Raw genomic sequence first — 22,587 nt, forward strand, 5'->3', positions numbered from 1 at the left:
GTGTTCTGTTCTTCGGTGCAATAACGAACACAGCAGTCATATTGATGTTCCTAAATCCGAACCGCTGAAGACGCAGTGGCTGAGTTTTTTTTCGAAGGGAATATTACTCACGATCAACGTCAATGCTTTCATGTTTGCGAGCGTGAATCATTTCACACACCAGACTGCTTTATAAACTAGATCAGTATAAAGCTGTTTTTGCTAAGAAGCTGCTCCTGAAAAAAGGATCGGTACCAACTATTCGTGTTCCTGCTGCACCTCCAGGAGAACTGAAGTGAGTGTAACGTTTTATTAACCTTTATATTAATATTTATATTAATCTTTGCAAATCGCTTGCACGCTTCACAAATGCAGCTATTTTTACACTCAGGGTACATTACGGCATGCTTTCTATGTACGACGTTCTCAATATAATTCATAATCCCACGTTTATAATGAACAACACGTTGTGGTTATTGTGTTATTATTACAAACGGTGTACGCACAGAACAGAGGGGCGGGGTGAGCAAAGCTCATTATCATTTAAAGACACATGCACTTAAACTGCGTGCTGAAAACAGAGCTGTTTTTGACCAGGTAAAATGAGTGTTTTCTTACAATACTAATGATAATTTTTAATTAAAGTATATTACAAACTTTTAATTTAGACCCTAAAGAATCATATTAGCTTGTACAAAAATGGCATTATATGACCCCTTTAACATATTCCGCATTAAAAGTCATGCAGGGTAGGCTACTTGCTTGAAATCAGGCACTTGGAATCTGGGATGCCACTTTGATTTGTCCAGGTCTGTCTGAGACTAAAGCTAAGAGACAAGTCCAATCTGGAGATAATGTCATACATAGAAGCTGGAACAAACACTAAATTTACTTTTTAGGTTTCATCTTGTTTTGTGGGAGCTCCACGGAGGCTTTATTTATTCCCCATTGTTTCCTCGGTTTCTGGTGGGAGAGGAAGTTAACAGCCAAGCTGTCAGTTGCACAGATGTAGGCACTCACTGCATCTGCTAGTGGATAAAAAAGGTCTTAAAAACAAAGCAAAAGTTCTGTAATCGATGGCTGTACACAAAACTTGTGGGATACAGAGTGCAGAATAGCAACACAACGTACCTGTGGCAACATTTTTGGAAAATGCAAAAAACGTACATATCACTGCACTTTCTAACAGAAATGAACACTAGAGGCAGTAAAACAGCAAGCACTTTTAATCGTTTCACACAATTATGATTACAGGGGCAGATTATGGATTAGTAAAGACTTGTTTTCACAAGCACAATTATGATATGACCTCAAAACACTTTTTACCATAGTGCATGATTTGAAAATGAATATATTATGGAGTTTGCATCACTTAACCAGCTCCATATGTACATTAAGTACGTTAGTAAAGTTTGCTCGATAGCTCAGCTGGTACAGAATTGTACTTGTGATGCGAAGATCTCGGGTATGAATCCCGTGAAAGACGAGTCAAGATAAAATAGCTCAAAAACAAGCTAAAATGCCATGGTTAAGATTGCGTTTTTATGTCGCATTTGATTTTGTTAACACTATCGGGTAGGTTTAGGGTTTAGTAGGTGTACATTACTTTAAAACGTGATGGAGCATTAAGCTTTTAGCGCCACTTAACTTTAAAATTTAGAACTGCAGTGATGCATACAAACTCCAACGTCATAAAACATTGCCATATTCACGTTCATCTGTTCTGTAAAAAAACTCTTAGCGCCACTCACTGGACATTTCACTTTGAAACTGTTGCGAAACATGCACATACATACATACATACATACATACATACATACATGCATACGTACACATATATACACAAATATAAATACACACACATTACTGTTCAAAAGTTTGGGGTTAGCAAGTTGGGTTTTTTGTGTGTTTTTTTTTACCTTTTATACTTATGGTTGCATTAAATTGATCAAAACTGAAATATTAAAATATTTAAATATGTAATATAAAAATATTAAGCAGCACAACTGTTTTCAACATGATGGTGATGATAAGAAAATGTATTTTAAACTAATAAAGTTTCTAATAATATTTATATTTAACTGTAATTTTCATGAAATAAATGCAGCCTTGGTGAGCATAAGAGACTTCTTTCAAAAACATTCAAAATCTTACCGACACCAAACTTTTTGAATATGTGTGTCTAAATAAATTAAATTGTAAAACATCAATTATTTTATTAAGCTATGCGTTTACTACCCCAATTCAATTCTGAATGTCACACAACCCTGTCAGGGTGACCCGAATAAAATTTACTGTCCATAATATTTTTTCAAATTCCCAAGTATTAGCCTGGCTCGAGTCTCAACATGCCCTTGGCATTTAGCGTTCATATCCAGGGAGGATATTATAGCCAGTTTGTTATTTTTCTTTTTTAACTCTAATATGTAATAAGCCCTCAGTCAAGGTCATACTAGTCTTACTGAGTGTGTTTTGACTGCAGTGCAAAGCTTGAGAAATATCATCAGATCATTTATTTTTCAGTTAAGCCTCTTGCAGTTTTGGAAGAAGTGATGTATTATTCGATTTAGGGATGGGTATCGAGAACCGGTTCCCTTTTAGAACAGGTTCCAAATTTCCAAGAACCGGTGATTCGACAAAAACATGTGCATTACGATTCCGCTTATCGGTTCCTGTGTGCGAATTAAAAAAAAGAAGTGACCATGTCTTTGCAATCGTAAACAATATATTTAGTGAACGTAAACAGTTGAGAAAGAAAATGCAAACGTATATTGGATCCGTGCAGTCAGTCTTAAAGTGAGAGCATCCAAATTTATCTGCTGTGGTTATTAATGTTAATCAAACAACAACAACAAAAAAGAAAATCTCTCACTGCTCTTGACTGAATAACTTTTGTAACTTTAATAAGAATAAATGTATATTTAATTTACACAGTGAGGACTATGCAGTGTTTTTTGACATTTATACATTTGATTACTTTATACAATTATGTATTATTTCTAGTGCTTGACATTTTTCAGGTAGGTCGATTTAATTTGTGCGTTTGTTCTATTGTAGATTGTTTTCCTGCTTGTAATTGGCCTAGTTTTTTTTAGCCTTATCACTGTTTACTTGTTTTCAGTAAGCTTGAGAGGTTTTATTAGGCTAGTATTAGTTGTTTTTTTTGTGTGTGATATTGAAAATAGTGACAAGAATTATGAAATTTCAATGGTATAAACTTTTGATATCATAAAAACCTTATTTTAAGCAAAATTACCTATATTGCGATTGTTATATAGGCCTACATACATCGTGATGTAAAATTTGGGTCATATCGCCCACCCCTAGATCAAACTATATAAAGCTATTATCAGCTGATAACGATCAGCACCCGATCAATCAGAACACCCTTAATGGTGAGAAATAAAGACTTGCATGTGATCTGTATATAAATAAATGTCAAAATACCCAAATTGACATTCATAAATTAATTTGATATTTTACATTAATTCTAATTTTAAAATGTAGACAAAAAAAAGTCATGCATATATTGGGTATAGAAATATATAAGAAACAACTGTTTTCCAAACTAGTTAAAAACTACTTCTAGTTTACTTTTTACGTCAATGTATCTAGAGTTTTAAGACTGTTGACATCTATGAAAAGGTATTGAAATGCAGGAAAAAGGACAAAATAATAAAAGGAGAAGAAAAACCATTGCAAACAAAAATATATAACTGAAAGTTTTACATCCAAACTCACTGTAGAATAGGGGATTTCTAGGCAAAAGGAGGAAGATAAGTGTGTGTCTCTCTCACAAATGGTATCATCTATTATGTGACCTATTTTACAAAAAAAGTTTACTGGCTGCAGATGGGCTCATAAATTTCCGAAACGGACAAGCCAAAGATAGACTCACTCTTACATATGCTCTCGAGGCAATGGTACAGTTCCTCTGTACCGCATGTTGCCAATAAACCTACTGCTTGCATTAACTTATAAAAGCGGCAACAACAGAGACTTAATCTATCTTGATCTCTCAAGTACATATTCCCTATCACACTGCCAGCAATCAGAAAAAGAAAAAAAATCGTATAATATGAACATCCCTTTAAAGTACCTGTATGAAGTATAGAAATAAATCAATGTCTGAAATTGTTTAATGTCAGAATGTACTTAAAATAGTGTTTCTGTTATATCTCAAGAAATCAGATCTTCAAACTTTCACTTGAGGACATCAGTACAACTCTACCTGCAGGTTGTCGCAGACCAGATGGAAAGCATCAGCAATGTCATTGAAGTAATGATCAGTCAGCTGTTGCCAAATGAAGCAATCCCCTTTAATGATAAAGCTCCTTTAATGAGATGATCATATAAAACATGGTGGTCTACACACATAAAACATCATGCCTTCATTATGCTCTCCTTCAGGAGATACATAAAAACAACAACTGAAAGGTTAAATTCAGAGAAAGCGAATTCATGTATTTTGGGTCAGCTTGTCTTTTGTTATAGGCTACTTGCTTATTGTTAACTGTCTTTCCTGCTGTTTTTCTTTACCAATTGTGTGATCAGTCTCCTTGTGAAAGATTCTGTGCTGTGCACACTAAAGCACAGTGAAACTCCATGGGATACCTCATTTATACATTCAGCAAGAACATTTAAAATCTGATGCCAAAAAATTCAACTTTTTTCACTTCCAAAGAGGACAAGACATAAACAAGTGTTGTAACGGACAAGCATTCATTTTAGTCTGCCAAAAATGAGCAGCTAGATCAATTAAAACTAGATGCGAAAGTTCGTCGAGACAAACTTTAAGTTGGCTTGGAAAAGTTTGGACGAGACGTTTAAAGTAGTTTGAAGTATTACATGATAACTTGATTTTGTCTTTCTCTATCCTTTTATAACAATTAAAAATATGTTGTTGCCGTCACATGAAAAACGATCAAATTATCAAATAATTGTTCTGGGTGGTTGCTAGGTGGTTGTCATTGTGTTCTGGGTGGTTGTTATGAGATAGATAGATTAGAAATATTAGACAGAATGGAAAATGAGTCTCGATGGATTAGAAATAGTACATAGAATGGCAGCTAATGAAGTCTCATGAGCCTCTCCAACTACGTACGTACGGACGTACGGACGTACGGACGGATACCTGACTGGTGTATCTACAGTATGAATTTACAAACCTCATCTCAAATATCCCCTATCAGTTTACAGTCTAATGGGATCACAAGATCAAGATCATTGGTTGCGTTACTAAGTGATTTTGTATCCCGATTCTGCAGCATGCTTTTTGAAAAAACTAAGTAAATTTGCACTTAGCAGCAGTGTATTTTGCTTGCAGATCAAGTCAAACTCCTTTAAAAGTAGAAAAGTAGAGACTCTCTGGTCCTACTGCACGCAATAAATGAGTGTAGACTGCTTTACACTGGCGAGTTCAGCTCTAAAACCATGCTGCATATCAGATTATGTACAAAGATGCAATACCACGTACAGAAAAAGCTGTGTTTAAAGGAATAGTTCATACACAAATTTAAATTCTGTCATTATTTACTCCACCTCGTTGTTTGAAACCTGTATGCCTGGTTTATTAAAAAAAAAATTAAGTTGTCAAGTCAAGTCAGCTTTATTTATATAGTACTTTATACAATACAGATTGTTTCAAAGCAAAAAAGAGGAAAATAATGAACAATGAAACAGAACTCTAAAAAGACAATAGTGTCATTGTTCAGCAGAAGTCAGTTCAGCATTGATTCAGTTCAGTTCAATAACTGGGTAAAGTTTATCAATTGTGAAATTAGTTCAATTCAGCTTTGGTGAAAACAGTAATGCCATCATCCAGATCAGTTCAGTTCTCATCCAATAGTGTCAGTGCAGTCAAATCAATTATAATAAGTGTCTCCATCTAAGCAAGCCAAAGGCAACAGTGGCCAGGAAAAATGATCTGACTTTTATTGTATAAACGAAAAAAGAAAACACACACACTGTGGGGATATTTTGGGGACATTTAATTTAATTTTATCAATCAATAAATTCCTCTTGAAACAAACCTTGTTGTATTATTTTAATTTAATACTGTGAAGCTGCTTTGATACAATCTGTATTGTGAAAAGCGCTATACAAATAAACTTGACTTGACTTGACTTACTCACACAAAAACACCCCTTTTTGGATAAACTATACCTTTAACTGTACTGAGCCTAATTACCTCCAATCAGGTAATAATGTGCCAATATGGAATTATGGGTCTTGAATGTGGAGTAAGGTCCATAATTCTTTATCTAGTGAGGAGCACAGACTGACCTTTCCTAATAGGAGGTTAAAATTTGTGAGAAAGATGTGCAGTGGAATTTTTCAAACAGTTGATTGAGGTTTGCAGTTTATGCTGACAGTGTAGAAGTGGAATGCTTTAATTTTAAGATATGCTTCGTCAGAACTTTCCTGATCAGCAGCAGCGTTAGCATAGCCACGCAGGCGATTCCTTTGAAATTCCACAGAGTGGATGTCACTAAAAGGTGCACAACCTCCATTTGCTGCTCCTCAGCCTCTTCCTCTGAGGCGAGAAGCAATTCTAGGTAGAAACGATTTCTTCAAGCAGAGTCTAAATATGTGCCCTACATTTTACAACCATTTTGAGAAGGTATAGCAGAAGGTATATGAGGTGAGCACGCGTAGGAAATGGAGGTTGTCTTTTATCTCCCCACGTGACAGGTAACAGCCATGTAGAACGTTAAGAAAAATGTACATTTCACATCCAAAAATCTATTATTTTATCTATCATTTTTTTCCAAGTTACCCTGGGAACAATTATTGTAATGTAACTCAAAAGGTTTTAATCATTTGCTCCTCTTTATGAATTTCCCCTTAAGGTACGTCAGCTAGGAGCTTAAGATTTCTCAAGGTTAATGCAATGGGTAATATGGAAGAAAAGAACAGAAGGATTTTAATACAAATATGGGCTAAATTACACATTTGAAAGCATTCAGGGCCTTGAGTCAAATTAAACGAGTTCCGAAGCAATCAATGTGTTTGTTAAATGATTGGGGAAAAAAAGTACAGCAGCTCGTATGCAACATGCTTGTATCATTACAAGCCTCCACTGCATGGTGAATCTGAAATTAATGCATATATTATAATTGGGGGAAAAAATAAATATAAAAAAAGAAAATGAGGATACCAGAGCCATAATACAGCTCTGAGCTAACAGCATTTTTGTTTAATCATCTATCTAGATTGCATATATTGATTATGATGATGATGATCACTTTGTTTTGCAGAGGGTGTCTTAGTACCTTCCCGTCTAGAAAACGATTAAAAGATCAATAATTCCTTTTGGCAGGTGTAATTAAATAATACCACTGCATTGGTGATCACTTTCTGCATCTCTGCATAAACCAATCCAGTCAATATCACAAACTTTGACCTAATTAATCAACCTCAATCTATTCTGCTTTCAGTTCCCCTTCGATTTTAACACTCAGTACCAGATGTCAAATAAGGTTGCACATTGAACAAACAGGGTTCAGCTTGAGTAACAAATTACGTTTCAGTCAGAAACGTTCTCTTAAGAAACACATAGGCCTACTCAACAAAACTATAATGTTTTGTGATAGTAAGTATTTAGATCACATGTGTTAGCATGATGCTTTTAGACATTAGTTTGTGATCTGTGCTTTTGTGAAAACCTAGCATTACATTGATGCCGCTGTTTCCATCAGTGTATGCAGAGTTGTTCTGAGGAACTTCTGACTCACAAATCATAATGAAACTGACTACAGGCACACTTTTTCCTTTTCTTTTTTTGAAGTACGGAATATTACCTGAGATCCACCGGCATGGCTAACACACTGAAATAAGATGTTAGCTCACTTGTGGCTGTGCTGCGAGTTCAAGTAGAGTGAATAAAGGCTCTTGCGTACAGGTCCCTGCTGGGCCCCATTGATTTGCATGGCACAAGATGAAATGCATGTTTCCAGTGAGCTCATTCCACCGCTCCAAGCATTATTTTCTCCTGTTCAATCAGGACTTATCTTAGCAGGCTGATGTTTTTTATAATGGCACTCATAAATTTCACAAAACAAAGGCCTTGCTGAGATCCATTTTAACTTGTGCTTTGTGGTGGTGTAATATATTTTGGCATTGTGGAGATGTGTATTTATATACCAGGTTAATATCCATGCACCTGGGTTAATGGAAAGGGACTGATAGTATGATTTAATATGGAGGAAGACGATGTGTGGGCACTTCGGAAGTGATAGATGTTAATGCACACGGAGGCTTCCGTACTCTCTTGGTGAAGCAGAAAAGAAACTCATTGAGCTTTCTAAGGCCTAGAAATGCTTATATTTCAGAGAACAAAACGTGAATATAACTTTTTGCAAACATATTATACTGTAGGTCAGCAGTTCTCAAACCAACTCCCTTGTAATTATGACAAAACTGATTGTCGTCCGAAACTGGAAGAATTTATATTTTAAATTCACCACAATTTTGTGATTCAGATCAGAACATTATTATGTAAACAGAACTCATCAAAGCAATGTTAGCAACCAAAAAAGTTTAATTAAATCAATAAAATTAAATAAATTAAAAAAGACTGATAGAGTATTTTCTAGATTAATTATCCTAACAGAAATGTACTGTGGCAGTACCATGGTGTTTCAAGTCATAATATCATAGCCTAGTAGGCCTACTTTGAAATATACCATGGTACTACCATAATATGTCCGGCAAAATATTGGTAATGCCATGGTACTTTTTGTAAATGCATTCATTGGCACAATAATTATACAGACTTATTTTATTTAATTAACTATAAGAATTGCTTGTTTTTATTTTTTTTTATTTTAAGCCTTTCGATTTCTAGTGCTGCAAGCACCCTGACCAAGTTGGTTTCTTTAGAATTTTGCCAAACTCAATACCTTTACTACTTAGCCAAAGGAATTAAATACATTTTCTGTTAAATGTTCTGTTCAAGTTAAATTCAGTTGGAAAGGTCATTGCGGTAAATTATTTCAAATTGCACCTTTATTTTCCCCCCAAATTAAAAATCATGGTTAAAGTGAGGTACATACAATGAAAGTAAATTGTATCCAGAGGGTTTAAACTATTTAAAGTGATGCTCAAATATTTATTGAAGAATATAAATTATTTCATTAAAAACATAATTTAAATGTATTATTTGACATGTAAAGCTGTCTAAATTATGCATTTTAATATTCTAATATTGCCTGTCCTTTATTTTAAAGACAAAAAAAATAAATCACAAATATTGTCTGGTAATTGACATTATGCTACAAATATTGTCTTTTGAGCTGAACAAGAATTGAACCCTCTGAACTGGTGGTACATTGATCCACACCATTTTGCACACACACACACACACACACACACACACACACACACACACACACACACACACACACACACACACACACACACACACACACACACAAAAAAGAGCAATGACTCCACTGCTAACTTATTAGTTTATTAAGACTAGTTTATAATGATCTGCGATGTAATATAACAGAGTCATGAAAGATTTTCCAACACTGATAAGACACTGATCATCTTTCCCATGCCCCCTTTGCAAATGTGCTTATTGACACATAACACATTCATTAAAAATGGCAAAATATCCTGTTATGAAGACATACTTGTAAACATGTTTCCAGCATGTGCAATGTTCTCTTACATGACAGAACAAGCCAATTACTCGCATCCCATTGGGATCTGGATATTTTTGGAAGTATTAAATTAACTTTCCCCAGCTTAGCTGTATGGTTTTAAAATATCCATTGATTCCATGTGAAGAACAGTGAGCATGCTATTCACACTTTGTGAGCAGCACTGTTAGACTTTTCTGTAATTTCTACAGTTATTTACTTTAAATCCCCCAGTATTATACTGCTTTTTCTCTTTACAGTAAATAACTGTGATTCCCATTGCATCATGGGAATTTCCTGTGACGTCTAACACCACATACAGAGACTTACTGTATTTTTAAAATTTGCTGTATACTACTGTATTTGTCTAACACCACATACAGAGACTTACTGTATTTTTTTAATTTGCTGTATACTACTGTATTTGACGTAACAGCCTCTCTGGCTGGCACCATTCCATCGTGCTTTTTATTTCCTAATTTTTGTCTTACACCGCGTGTCTACAACGCTATAATAGCCAGAGGCTGTCTATATTGGACACATTGAAGCGACCGGACCTTTAATACAAAATGCAAACCTGTTTGTCCCTTGTCAGAAATAGCGCGATCGCTTGGTCTCGGAGTATCGTACGTCAGAAATATAACGGCCGCGGCGCATCACTACACTGTCTGGGATTTGTCGTGTCGCGCCAGAGCATCCAGTGTAATATCAGTGGGGTCTGTCTTTTGTTGGATCGTGCCGTTCGTGTCTGGCCCGGGGAAGAGACGGAATTCACTTCACCGAGAGAGAGACCAGCAAGCAAGGTCAAAAAACAAAACAAAAAAAAAAACCTTCTCTGTGTGTTGACAGGATTGTGCCCAGTTTAACCTATGTTATAACGTTAGCCAACTCGTCAACATGGCGGTAACGAACTTTACCACGGTAAACTGAGCTAACGTTTCATTTTACACACTTTGTTAGATTATTGAATTGTCGAGTTAAAATATGCCAACGAGCAACGCGTTTACATTAACAATAAATGTGAATAAACTAATGTGAAATTCTGTTTTGGTTGTAGATAATGTTGGCCTACTGATGAGAACCTTTATAGTTTTAGCATTAGTCTGCAAACTATAACATATTATAGTTTTTTTTTTTTTATGGAATTTAATATTTACTTCCATTTTTGAATGTGTTTAAAGGCAACTGCAACAAAGCGCCAATTCGCGCCAGTGACTTCTAGCAAGATTCCAGAGGTAGGCCATTTGTGATATATTTTGAGATAAGTTTGCTGAAATGATTAGCAATATGTGAAAATTGCTTTGGAGCCACTGGTGCAGACTAGGTAGCTTATAAAATCTCTATAAAATTGGTTAACTTTATATCAAATAAGTGACATTTGCATCATGTCTAACTTTATATTTATTTCACAGCAAATGAAACAATCAGAAGATGGACCATTGTCTTTGTTCAGTCTCACCAGATTAAATGTATCCAGGTAAGCACTGCAGTAAAACTCACTAATTCATTCATACCAAATCTAGCATTCTAAACAACTTAAGTTAAAAAATTTTTTTGCATTATTTTGATATTTTATTAGGCAGAAGACTCTACCATTGCAGTCCCACCTGACCAGGAAGGTCCTAATATCAGCGCACAGGTGGGTTAACTACTGTAGGAAGGAGAACGATCATCACACAGTGATTTCTTGCATGTGTCTTACTGTGTATTTGTCTCAAACAGGAACTCCTTCACTGCAGACGAGCTGAAATGGGCTAAAATCATCGATTTCAGTCTTTCTCTCTATGGATCTCAGCATTTTTGGACAAAATTTAGGATTTGTAAGTATTAAAATTTTATCTGGCATAATTTAATTTAGTTCTTTTGTATGCTATTTATTGACAAAAGCTGTTTACAAATATATATTCTTAAGTTTTTGTGAAAATAATAATAAAAATTAACAAAAAAGGAGGTTAAAAAATAGTGTGACACTAATATTCTCTCTCTCTCTCTCTCTCTCTCTCATATAGTGTTGGAACCGGGATCTCCTCTGAAGGACTGAGTACATTTGTGTTTGTGGACACGCATGCAGACCAGGGAACATTCTGATGTTGTCAATCAAGTTCTGAACAGGAACCAATCTTTGGAGAAGTTCATTTATTCGCAAAGGTGGACAAAAACATTGTGTTGGCTTTTTAAAGATTATTTTGATGATGACTTTTACTCCTAAGCTGTAGAAAAGATGGAGGAGTAGACAGTCAGACATTGATAATAATAGGAAATGTTTCTTGAGCATCAAAGAGACTTCTTGCAAAAACATTAAGACACTTAAATACTTATTTTGGCCACCAGTGTACATGAATCCAACAATTTTTTGAAAATAAGTGAAATTATTTTTAAGGTGGTGTTATGTGTCATGTATTGTGAAAAGAACTGTGTTTTGCCCTGTGTTTGACATTTCCTTTTTGACTGCTTAAAAATGTATTTATATTCTGCAGTTTTATGAATGTAATGGTTGATATTTCATTATAATACTTGTATAAGCTAAACAACCAATGACTCTACATTCATTTAGTCAAATGCTAATGTTTTGTTTATGATTTTATGTATGTTTTTAAAAATGTGTGCCGTGAAGGACAGCACATAATGTGTTAATTTAACACGTTTACACATCTTTGTGCTAACCTCTCTGACATATTTACTTTGTTAAAATCATTAACACCGTTTGGTCACTTGATGGAATGACACCATTAGGTCACTTGATGGAGTTTTTCGGTTCCTTGCCACTGTTGCCTTTGGCTTGCTCAGTTGGGGATATTTTGGGGATATTTAATCTAATTTTATCAATCAATAAATTCCTCTTGAAACAAACTTTGTTGTATTATTTTAATTTAATACTGTGAAGCTGCTTTGATACAATCTGTATTGTGAAAAGCGCTATACAAATAAACTTGACTTGACTTGACTTGACTTAACACAATGAATTAGTTAAAATTAACGCAAAAAATGTTATCCCTAAACTCACCCATTAATGTGTACAAATTTCACACATCATTTCCAGCATTGGCAGACTGTTTATTTTGTGATATATATGAAATGTTTTAAATAAAAAAAAAGGTATTTTGTGATAACTTTGTCTAATTGGTTTGTATGTCAGTAGTACTTATGTAGGATAAAAATAAAATTAATCATATATTTAAATTATGAAATCTAATTTATATTTAGTACAAATAAAAATAATTACAGTAGTGTACTGATTAGCTTCGTTTTTACATTAATGCACTGTATTACACAATTACAGTACCATGTACTGTAAAACTGAAATACGGTTTCCAGTAAGTTACTGTAAAAAACCCTTGACAAGTCTAACAGTGAGTGTAAAACTCCTGCACAACCCAATTCAAAAGGTCTAAAAGAGAGACATCACTATAAAACACCTGAAAAACACCAGAATTAAAAAGTTAAACCAAACTTTACATTAGGTGAGTCACAAAGATTTTAGTTAATAAAGTCTAATTGTTATGTGCAAGAGACTCTTGAGGCTCGGTCAGGCCCTGTTCCTCTGGGGTGCAGAGAACAAGAAACAAGAACATTGTTCAACAAGAACGATGAAAACAAGAGAACCATCAGTTGAAGCTGTAATAATAGATTATTGGCAAAACAGATTTGGCAAACCCTATTTGTATTTGTGCTCTGGAGAGCGTCAAATGTTTCTATTTACAGCATGCTTTTGCAGCGATGAGCAATGTAGCAACTGTGTTAGTCTCTGTTCCCAAGTCCTCGTTAACCAACTCAACACAAATAGTTAGGTCCGTGAAAATTCTTGCAGTGTGCCGCGGAAATGGTTTTGTTGTGTGGGCCGCGAGTTGGAAAAGTCTGTTACAGAACAGAATTTCCCCACATATTATTTCCAATGCATCTGTGCCACAAGAGACATACTAACTACACTGGGATTGATCGTCTTACTGTTAGCACTCTTTAAATAAGACAAGCCGGTCAATGAGCTTCACTGGAATAAAAGGTGATGGACGTTGATCAACCATGAGTTTCAAAGTGATTGATAATCCTGCTCTCGCTGTGGAGTTTCTGTAAGTCCTCTGAGGTTTTCACTTAGCATTTTTAATCATTCAACAAAGATTCTGTGTCAGCGGAGATAAGTGTTGTGTGCTGTAAATAAGATACAGCCGGAATGATATGATTGAGGTTGTGGTTGTTGTCAGCAGAGCTCTTTGTTTTGCCTGTATGGTGCTCTGATCGTGGGAGGGAGAGTCACCTCAGCCTCAGATGGCACACCCACGGTTCATTCATTTACCATCTGATGCATAGGCCTACTGCACACAAACTTGGAATGCCAATCCACCAATAAATAAATAAATAAATAAATCTCAGGTGCCAGTCAAATTTAATAAATTTTCAGGGTCAGAGTTCAACGATTTTTTAACAATTTGCTTTCAAAGACAGGCACATATAAAAGGTTTTGAGGAAGAAATAACAGGATTTTCTCAATTATATAAAATTAGGATCAAACATTTTAGACAAAAAAGTAGAGATGCATTTATCAAAATTATGGGTGGAAAAGCAGATAATAACTTTCATGTTAGTAAATAACCAATAAATGTAACAAAATTCAATAATATTTTGTCTTAATTAGTTAAAGTGGATATGAAGCTGTCAGTCAAGGCAGTGCTCAACTATAAGGACTGCCCGATGGCCCAGACGCTCGGGACAGTTGAAGGCACTTGTCCGATCGGGTCAGTGCTGTAGGGGTGTGCAATATATATCGTCTATGATATCGTAATGGTTGATTTAACGATCTGACATTAACGAGTACGTCTCTCACATTACAAAAACCAAACAAAAACACACCCATTGAGTGCACGCATAGACACTAGGCCTACGTGATGTAGTCTAATGGTGCGTTCACACCGGACGCGAATAGCGCGTCAGGCGCGAGTGATTTCAATGTTAAGTCAATGCAAAGACGCGTTACGCGAGTACAAAAATCCTGCGGCGCGAATGAGGCGTAGAGCGCGGCGCGGTAGACGCGAATACGCCTCGTTCGCGCGAATAGCGCGAATTGAGCGTCTGGCGCGTTAAGCGCGTTACGCGCGAATGATTTTATTAGTGCTATTTGTGCATTCACGGGTTTGATGCGAATTCGCGTCTGCCGCCCGAGTTGAAAAATCTGAACTTCTGCGTCAATTCGCGCCGCGTTAACCAATCAGGAGCCTGCTTGCTGCTGTCACGTGGTGAAGTGACAGTTTATAATGTTATTTTATGTTTGGCCTCAATAAATTATTTTGTAATATGACTAAAATGCACAACAAAGCAAATCTTTCACATAAAAACTCGATTTCAATATATGAGAGATACTCATTTTGTATTGAATGCCATTTATTCCATATCTATTCTAGATTATATGAAACATTATTATTCTAATGTAAAGACAACAAACACAATTTAGTGTATAAAAACAAAAATCACAGGACAGGTTTCACTTTTGGAGGCTGGCTCCATTTATTATCAAAACAAAAATAAATGACAGATTAGGTGGGTGCGGGCGAGGGTGAACCTCGCGCCGGGCTGTAGAGCGCGGGCTCGTCAGGCAGCGACCACTCGAGGCCGAGGCCTTACGGCCTACGCTGTCCTCGTCAGCGTCCTCACCGTTAGGTCCACCAAACCTAGCTCCTGGAGCAAATTATGAAACTCCTGAAACCCTCTGGAGGGTCTGGTGGACCCGAGTACAGCGACGATGTCCCCTACGCAGCTGTTTCTGCTCTCCAGAGCATATACGAGCGGTGACTCTCTCGATTAATGCTAATGCTAATGCTCGATAAACATCTAAAAAAGATGATATATATATATATAAATGCAGTCCATTTACCATTTACCAAAGTGGTCAAGCGTCAAACTAGACGCGGCAGGCGCGAATTTGACGCGCTATTCGCGTCCGGTGTGAACGCAGCATAATAGATTAGACTAGCGCGCGTGCACATTTAGAGCGCACGCTTTTACTACGTGATTTAGTCTATTAAAATGCATTTAAAATGCCCCCAGATTCAAGATAAGAGGCAAAAATGCCCCTGTATGTCTTATATATATATATATATGTATTACATTTAATATAGTTAACCACACTAAGAGTGCCGTATTCTCCAAATATCAGCATGATTACAAATGTGACATTGATTTACTATACAACGTACAGTTTAATAAACAAGTTAATATTAAGTGAGTTACATTTTAGAATCGCCTGTTTCGCTATATTCCGCCAACAAAAACAGTTCCAAACAAAGTCCACAGCACTGTTTCGCATCTCTAGGCAACCCACGACGGTGTATCTTTACTGAATGAATCAGCTTTTCGAATGAATCAGCCGAATCAATTATTCAATGACTCACTCATTAAGACAGTAAAATGCTTCCTTAACGAATGAATCAGCTGTTTGAATGAATCAGTTGAATCTCAATGACTCACTCATTAACAGTGACTTGCTGCCACCTACTGGCGGGTTTAATTTCACATTTCAAGTATCTTTTAATTTTTTTAATAATTTCAAATAACAGTATTTAACGTTTTATATTTTCAACCTTTCAAAACATTATTTATGCATCTTTAGCTGTTCTACACTGATTAACTTTAACAAAAGTTGATCTATAGTTAGGCTATACATTAGATTACAATTTCTCTACCTTAAAATCTCCTGTTTAAACCTACATGAAAACCTGAAAAGCACTGTTTATTTAATTGATATGTTTGTTGTGTTGTATTTATTTGTGCTATTGCTCGTAATTTGATTATTTGTTTCCATTTTCTACTTACTGTTTAAATTAGTTAATCTAGTAGCTTTTGGTGTCATAACCTTTTTTATTATGGTTACATGTATCAAAAATAACGAGAACAATACTAAACTTGTTTTATACTTTTCTTTTACTTTATACATTTTGTTGTGGGTCCAGGGAAATCTTTGGCAGGGCAAGTAAAAATCTGAACCACTGGCCCAGGTAGAAAAAATCCTTAGCGTTGAGCCCTGCAAGGTAACATTTAGTAAATGGATATCCACTCTAATCAAAAATTATATAACAAACATGATAAATGTAACCATTTAAAAGAAACAAAAAGATTTTATAGCTTTTGTAGCAAAGACGCCGTCATCTTTCAGTATAGTAACCTGTGATGTCACGTTACCTGAACTCAACAGATACAACTGTAGAGATACAGTTGAGGACAGATAGTGAAAGATAAAGGCAGAGACTGTGAAATCTGGATGGAAACGGGACAGCCACATGGCATCAGAAGAAATAAGGGAGGCTGCTATTGCATTGCCCCTGAATGTAAAAATGTGTTAAAACAAAGGGCAAATGCAACTGCCTCTGAAACAGAGAACAGTACTGCTTCACTCCCCGATACACATCCAGACACAAAGTCCAACTGCCACAAGATTTACATAGTTATACTAGGATATGCAGTATGTTGCCAAAATGACTGTCAGAAATTAAAATGGACCATTATAAACACCTGTCTATCATTCCAAAACATACATAGATCAAAGTTGATACAAGCCGCCAAATAAATGTCTCTTACCTTGACTCCATAGGTGGAATAACATCCAAACATTGATCCCTAATCCCATCATCTTCCTTGCCATAATCTTTTTTTATCCTTTTGCATTCCGTGCAATAAAGTGCTGACAGTACATGGGTGTTTTCCCTGCCTCGCTAGCTGCTGTCTGTCTTTCAGGAAGTTGGTCATTCATTGACAGATGGACACAGAGGGCTAGGTCCATTTGGTTGAAAGAATTTCAGGGATGGTGGTGTTGAACACCAACCTCAAGTCCTCAAATAGAATCCTTACATAAATCCATCAAGGTTTTGCAGGATATAGTCACCAACATTTTTGGTCTAGAAGAGAAAGAAGATATATGCATTTTCTAGAAGAGATATACGCATTTTCAATGCATAGCCTATATGTGCTAATAGATAATATAGTCAACTTTGAGGCCATTTATATTCTAGTTTACTCATAAAAGTGAACAGACGGTGAGTAAAAGCCACAAAACAATTTTTGTATCACAGGGTTCCTGAATAAACATCTTAGATTACAGTATCTTAACAAGCACAGACTCTGCTAATTACAAAAATTGGACCCCGTTCAGCAACAGGAAGTAACGCCAAAGCCAAGTGACACGAAAGCAAGCGCAAAACCTTGAGATGACATGTCTACTTTTTAATAAGCTCAATGCTATCTGCTGTAATGGAAAAGGCTGTGAGCCAAGGCTCATAAACCATTCTGTATCATTCTCTTTGAACTATAATAGACCTTCACTCTGCGTAGGTTACCTCACAGCCAGTGCTTTTGTATCCTCTGTATTAGCAAGCTTTCAAGTAGCCTGTGTGTGTGTGTGTGTGTGTGTGTGTGTGTGTGTGTGTGTGTGTGTGTGTGTGTGTGTGTGTGTGTGTGTGTGTGTGTGTGTGTGTGTGTGTGTGTGTGTGTGTGTGTGTGTGTGTGTCATTGCAACCATAAACACACTAACGAAACAAGACTTCTCTTTTAGCTGTGTGCAGAGATTTCAGTACCTAAGGCTGTATAGCGTTTACATAAATATGTACTGAGTCTGACTGAAGCCAAGTGGTTCATTTAATAAAAATTAAAGACAGGCTGTAAAAAAAGACTATAAAAACTGACACTACGAACCAGACAGAAAGGTTTACCAAAAGTTACCTCTACTACCGTATTTTAACATTTTAACAGTTAAGGCACATACACAACTGGGTTGTATGCAATATATGTGTGTATAAATAAGCAAGCAAGTAAGTAAGTAAGTAAATAAATAAATAAATAAATAAACGAACGAATGAATGAATGTAAATAATTGCTCTTCACATCATTCAAACAAATTTCTTATCAAATTCCATTCCAATTCAAAACATCTTTCCAAATCAAGTTAAATTCCAAATCCTGTGTCAACAATTGAGTTCCATTTCACATTAATGAAGGGATCCAATTCTTGAATTGTGCATAACCCTGATCATGTACTGAGCAAAAGTCTTATCAAAGTAGTTATCTAATACCAAATCATATCAAACTTGGCATCATATATAAAATTGTGTTTCACCCAAAAATCATTAGGCAATGCTAAAATGAAGACAGTCACGCTAGAACTACTTTAGAGACCATGACTAAAATACCAGAAACAGAATATTATGTCATGCTCTAGGGCTTCTTTTTTTTGATAAATGCATTAATTCAAAAATGATAAAATATGCTATCTTTTCAACTTTTCCACAACAAATGGAGTTTTTAACTTTAAATTTATTGAACCAAGAAGTCAATCAGATTGTGCATTTAGCACATCTTTATACCTTTCGCTTTATGAATTCACATTACAGCTAACCAAACGCAAACTTTGGTACTGAAAAATGGGAAAACTTATCCACATGTTTGATTATCATATTAAAACCCGCTTTGAAGGTTGTTTTGGCTCACACAAGTTTGTTCTGTCTTGTAAAACATCCAGAATTTTGCTATTCAGACAGTGCCGATATTGTCCCAGCAGTTGCATTGTTAGCTCTTTCTCCTCCAAAGTCTGTAAAAATGCTCTTCCCCTGTCTCCCTGCCCTTCCATCATTGTTTTCTTACATCAACCATCTGCTGTCTGTCCTGGGGGTACTGCACAGGCGGGTTTGCACCCCACATAGCAAGTCATAGATGTGCTTATCTTTGCAAAACTCTCTGTGCATGACAGCTGGCAAGGAGCAAAGTTTAGATGCCAACACAAAATAAAACTATGGGGTTGGGGAAATAACACTGTCATCCGTCTGAACAATCCAGATGGCAAAAGGTTGGGAGAAATGCGACTTGAAATAAAAAACCTAACACCATCTAACCGGTGTCTTAATACAGATCTAAAAGGCAGAGTGGTTTATCCCGAGTCCCTATTCCCCTGCCTCTGGCTGTACAAACCCTTTCCATTAGTACGTTCTTGTAGTCACTGTGCCATTTCAGCGGTTCGCACCCCACCGCTGAACTCCAGCCTATGCCGGAAACACAGAGGTGGCGCTTCAAGGCCACATTCTCCATCTTTATTTCACAGCAAACCTGAGCCCTGTTGCTCAATCACTTTTATCCCTCGTGCTTCATCCCAATCCTATCCCCCTACATCCCGAGGCCATTCCGGAGAGTAATCCCGAAATGAACCTGCCAGAATCCACAATGAAATCCAGAGGAAACCATAAACAACTTTACTGCTAGGAGCTATGTGATTTCTCCTTGTTCTGAGGCAAGTCAATTAAGCAGCCAATGACCTACAGAACATGTTGTAATAGTTCCAGCACAACAAGAATTGCTTTTAATACCTAGCGGATATAATAGTAATTGGACCTGATGGTTATTGCATATTTAGGCAATCTCACACCGCACATCTTCCCCTTTGTACTTCTGAAGTGTTCTTAACCAGTTTTTATTTCTCATTTCTAAAACTTGCTTCTTGCAGGCAATTGCACTGGCCAATCAATGCTAACCATACAGATATATAATTTCTTAAGACGTGGTTTGATAAATGTTATATCGTAGACATGTATACGTGACTTGTGAAATTATTTATTTATTTTTGTAACCTTTATTTTTTTATTTTTTTAATGACTTGTGAACATGAACCCTTGACAACTAAATGCATGTTTTATTGGATACAATTATGTGTTTGCTAAAATGCTTAATGCCGGTTTACAAAAGTTTACTAAACAGTTCTTACTCATCTAAAAGCATAAAATCTACCTTTTTAAATAATTCTGTGAACGTTTTTAGTTGCAGGGAAATTACAGAAACAATTGTAAACCATAGTTGCATTACAATTAAAACAGAAGAAATTATCGCTTCTGTATCATGTGCAGTCAATACAATGGTAATACAGAAAAGCAAATTTCAAACTTATGAACATTTGTATGAGACATTTGTGTCCTTCAAATTAAACTTTGTAATATGTTTTTGATTGTTTAGGGGGGGGGGGGGGGGGGGGGTGGACAATATTGAATAATTTTAAAGAGAGGCATTAACATAGTACAGAGTCATACAAGGAATAATTTTTTTTTACATTTTAAACATATTATAGGAAAATGTTAGACAAGATATGTTTGAGTGTTATTGGCTTTGTCTGTAAAGTACCTAAGAGACTTACTTTGTTTATGAACAACAAACTAGTTAAAAAAGTTTGTCAACACAAACTTTAATTTGGCTTGAGAAAGCCTATCCTAAAAGTTTGAAATAGTTTTAAAAGCTTGAAGGTTATTTATATATATATATATATATATATATATATATATATATATATTATTTTTTTTATATATATACCTTATATTTATATATATTAATAACAATAATATCAAAATACATTTAATCAATGTATTCATAGAAAAAGAATATCCTACAATATATCTTTGTATATTAATATTAACTCTTAAATCCTAGCCTATATTTCTTCTCCTGGTTTAGTTTTGCCACTATATTTCTTTTTAAGGGCCTCTGTTATTTTAACCTATGGTTTTAACACTATATTCTAATCCCACCAAAACCACAGACACCACGCATACCACGCAAACGCGCGCGCGCACACACACACGCACGCACGCACGCACGCACGCACGCACGCACGCACGCACACACACACACACTTAGACCTACGCTGTCCTAGTTATTTGTGTGATATGATGAGTAAAGTTAGCACTACACGATCTCATTTTTACACCAATTAACATCACACTAAATGCCACTTCAGAATAAAAAATGGTAAAAATGTAAATAAAATTAGAACAAAAAAAGAGTAGCTTGCCTGTAATGTACTCACCATGCAGCGATGAACATGAAAACATGCTAGAATCACGTCATGACTTCACGCCACTAACCAATGAGAAGAGATGTTGGCGGGAAGAGACGTGCAGCCCCGCCCCAGGTGCGGCCCCGCCTCGATTGACGTCATCACTTGCCACTAACCAATGAGAAGCATTGTGGGCGGGGATGCAGGTGCACCCCCGCCCAAATCTGCAGGCTGCAGCCAGGTGCTTCTCACCCAGTTTGAGAGACGAGAGATAGAAGACGCAGCACCGCTGAATCACTCACGCTGTTTGTGAAATTGCGTCTCGCAGACAGTTTTAAAATGACTGATTTGATTTTATAATCTGTGTGGATTAATTTACTAATACAACCTACATGCTTAAGTGAATCAATGTTTGCGGGAATTTCCCGCATTATAAATGGGAGACCTGCGGGAATGATTAAAATTATGCGCAATACCCGCGCCGAAATTCGAGCCCTGTGTTTCTGAATCAACTGCTCAATCATGAACTCCTAAATCAACTGCTGCTAAGACCAAAACAAACAGTGATGCGGTGGTGATGTCAGTAACCTGTGGCCATGCAGTCACAGTTGACAGAATGAAGTTCCAAAGAAGATACATAATTTTTTTTTCTTCTTCTTAAAATCATTACCGCAATTTTTACAGTGAAAGAAGGGAATTGGTCATTGATTATGACTACAAGGTACAAAACTGTCGTCTATTCACTGTAAAAAAAAAATTAAAAAAGGAAAAAAAAGATATGATATGAAGTCGACAACATGTTTTTACATCACCTCAGCAAAATAATATACGCAATCCAGGGGCGTCATGCAAGCCAAAATTCTGGGGGGGCACAATCTGAGACGTTGCAATTGTTTTCTGACGGGTGATATGGATCATGTTAGGAGGGGTCAGGGGGTTTCTCCCCCTGAAAATGTTTTAATTCTGGCTGCTAAACATACCATTTCAATGCAGTTTGGGAGGGACAGAAATACCTTAACGGAGCTAGCAGCAACCCTCCTCTATCTGAGGACTAAGTTAAAGTATCTATTTTGTAAGTTTATGTAAAAGACAGGTTGATGAAAGAACTGTAAGCTCAAATTCAAAAGCTTTTGAAGTCTACTTCATTAAAGCCTGTTTACACACACACTT

General features: G+C 36.1%; 1 protein-coding gene across 2 annotated transcripts; it reads left to right on the forward strand.

Annotated features, from left to right (window-relative positions):
• The first annotated feature begins 9,838 nt into the window (after positions 1–9,838).
• Positions 9,839–12,285, forward strand: LOC309504291 (uncharacterized protein). 2 transcript variants are annotated; one of them, XM_082177334.1, is made up of 6 exons: positions 9,839–10,432; positions 10,811–10,864; positions 11,042–11,106; positions 11,209–11,268; positions 11,352–11,449; positions 11,639–12,285. In XM_082177334.1, exons 1-6 carry the CDS (start codon positions 10,199–10,201, stop codon positions 11,668–11,670), a joined length of 543 nt encoding a protein of 180 aa, XP_082033460.1. In that variant the 5' UTR covers positions 9,839–10,198; the 3' UTR covers positions 11,671–12,285. The 2 variants fall into 2 exon arrangements, with proteins under 2 accessions (XP_082033460.1, XP_082033461.1); XM_082177335.1 differs by lacking the exon at positions 9,839–10,432 and adding an exon at positions 10,441–10,550 and having other exon boundaries at positions 11,639–11,992.
• Positions 12,286–22,587: the final 10,302 nt, after the last annotated feature.

Source organism: Leuciscus leuciscus (assembly GCF_965113295.1).
Source record: "Leuciscus leuciscus genome assembly, chromosome: 8".
In the NCBI taxonomy this organism is placed as follows: Eukaryota; Metazoa; Chordata; class Actinopteri; order Cypriniformes; family Leuciscidae; genus Leuciscus; species Leuciscus leuciscus.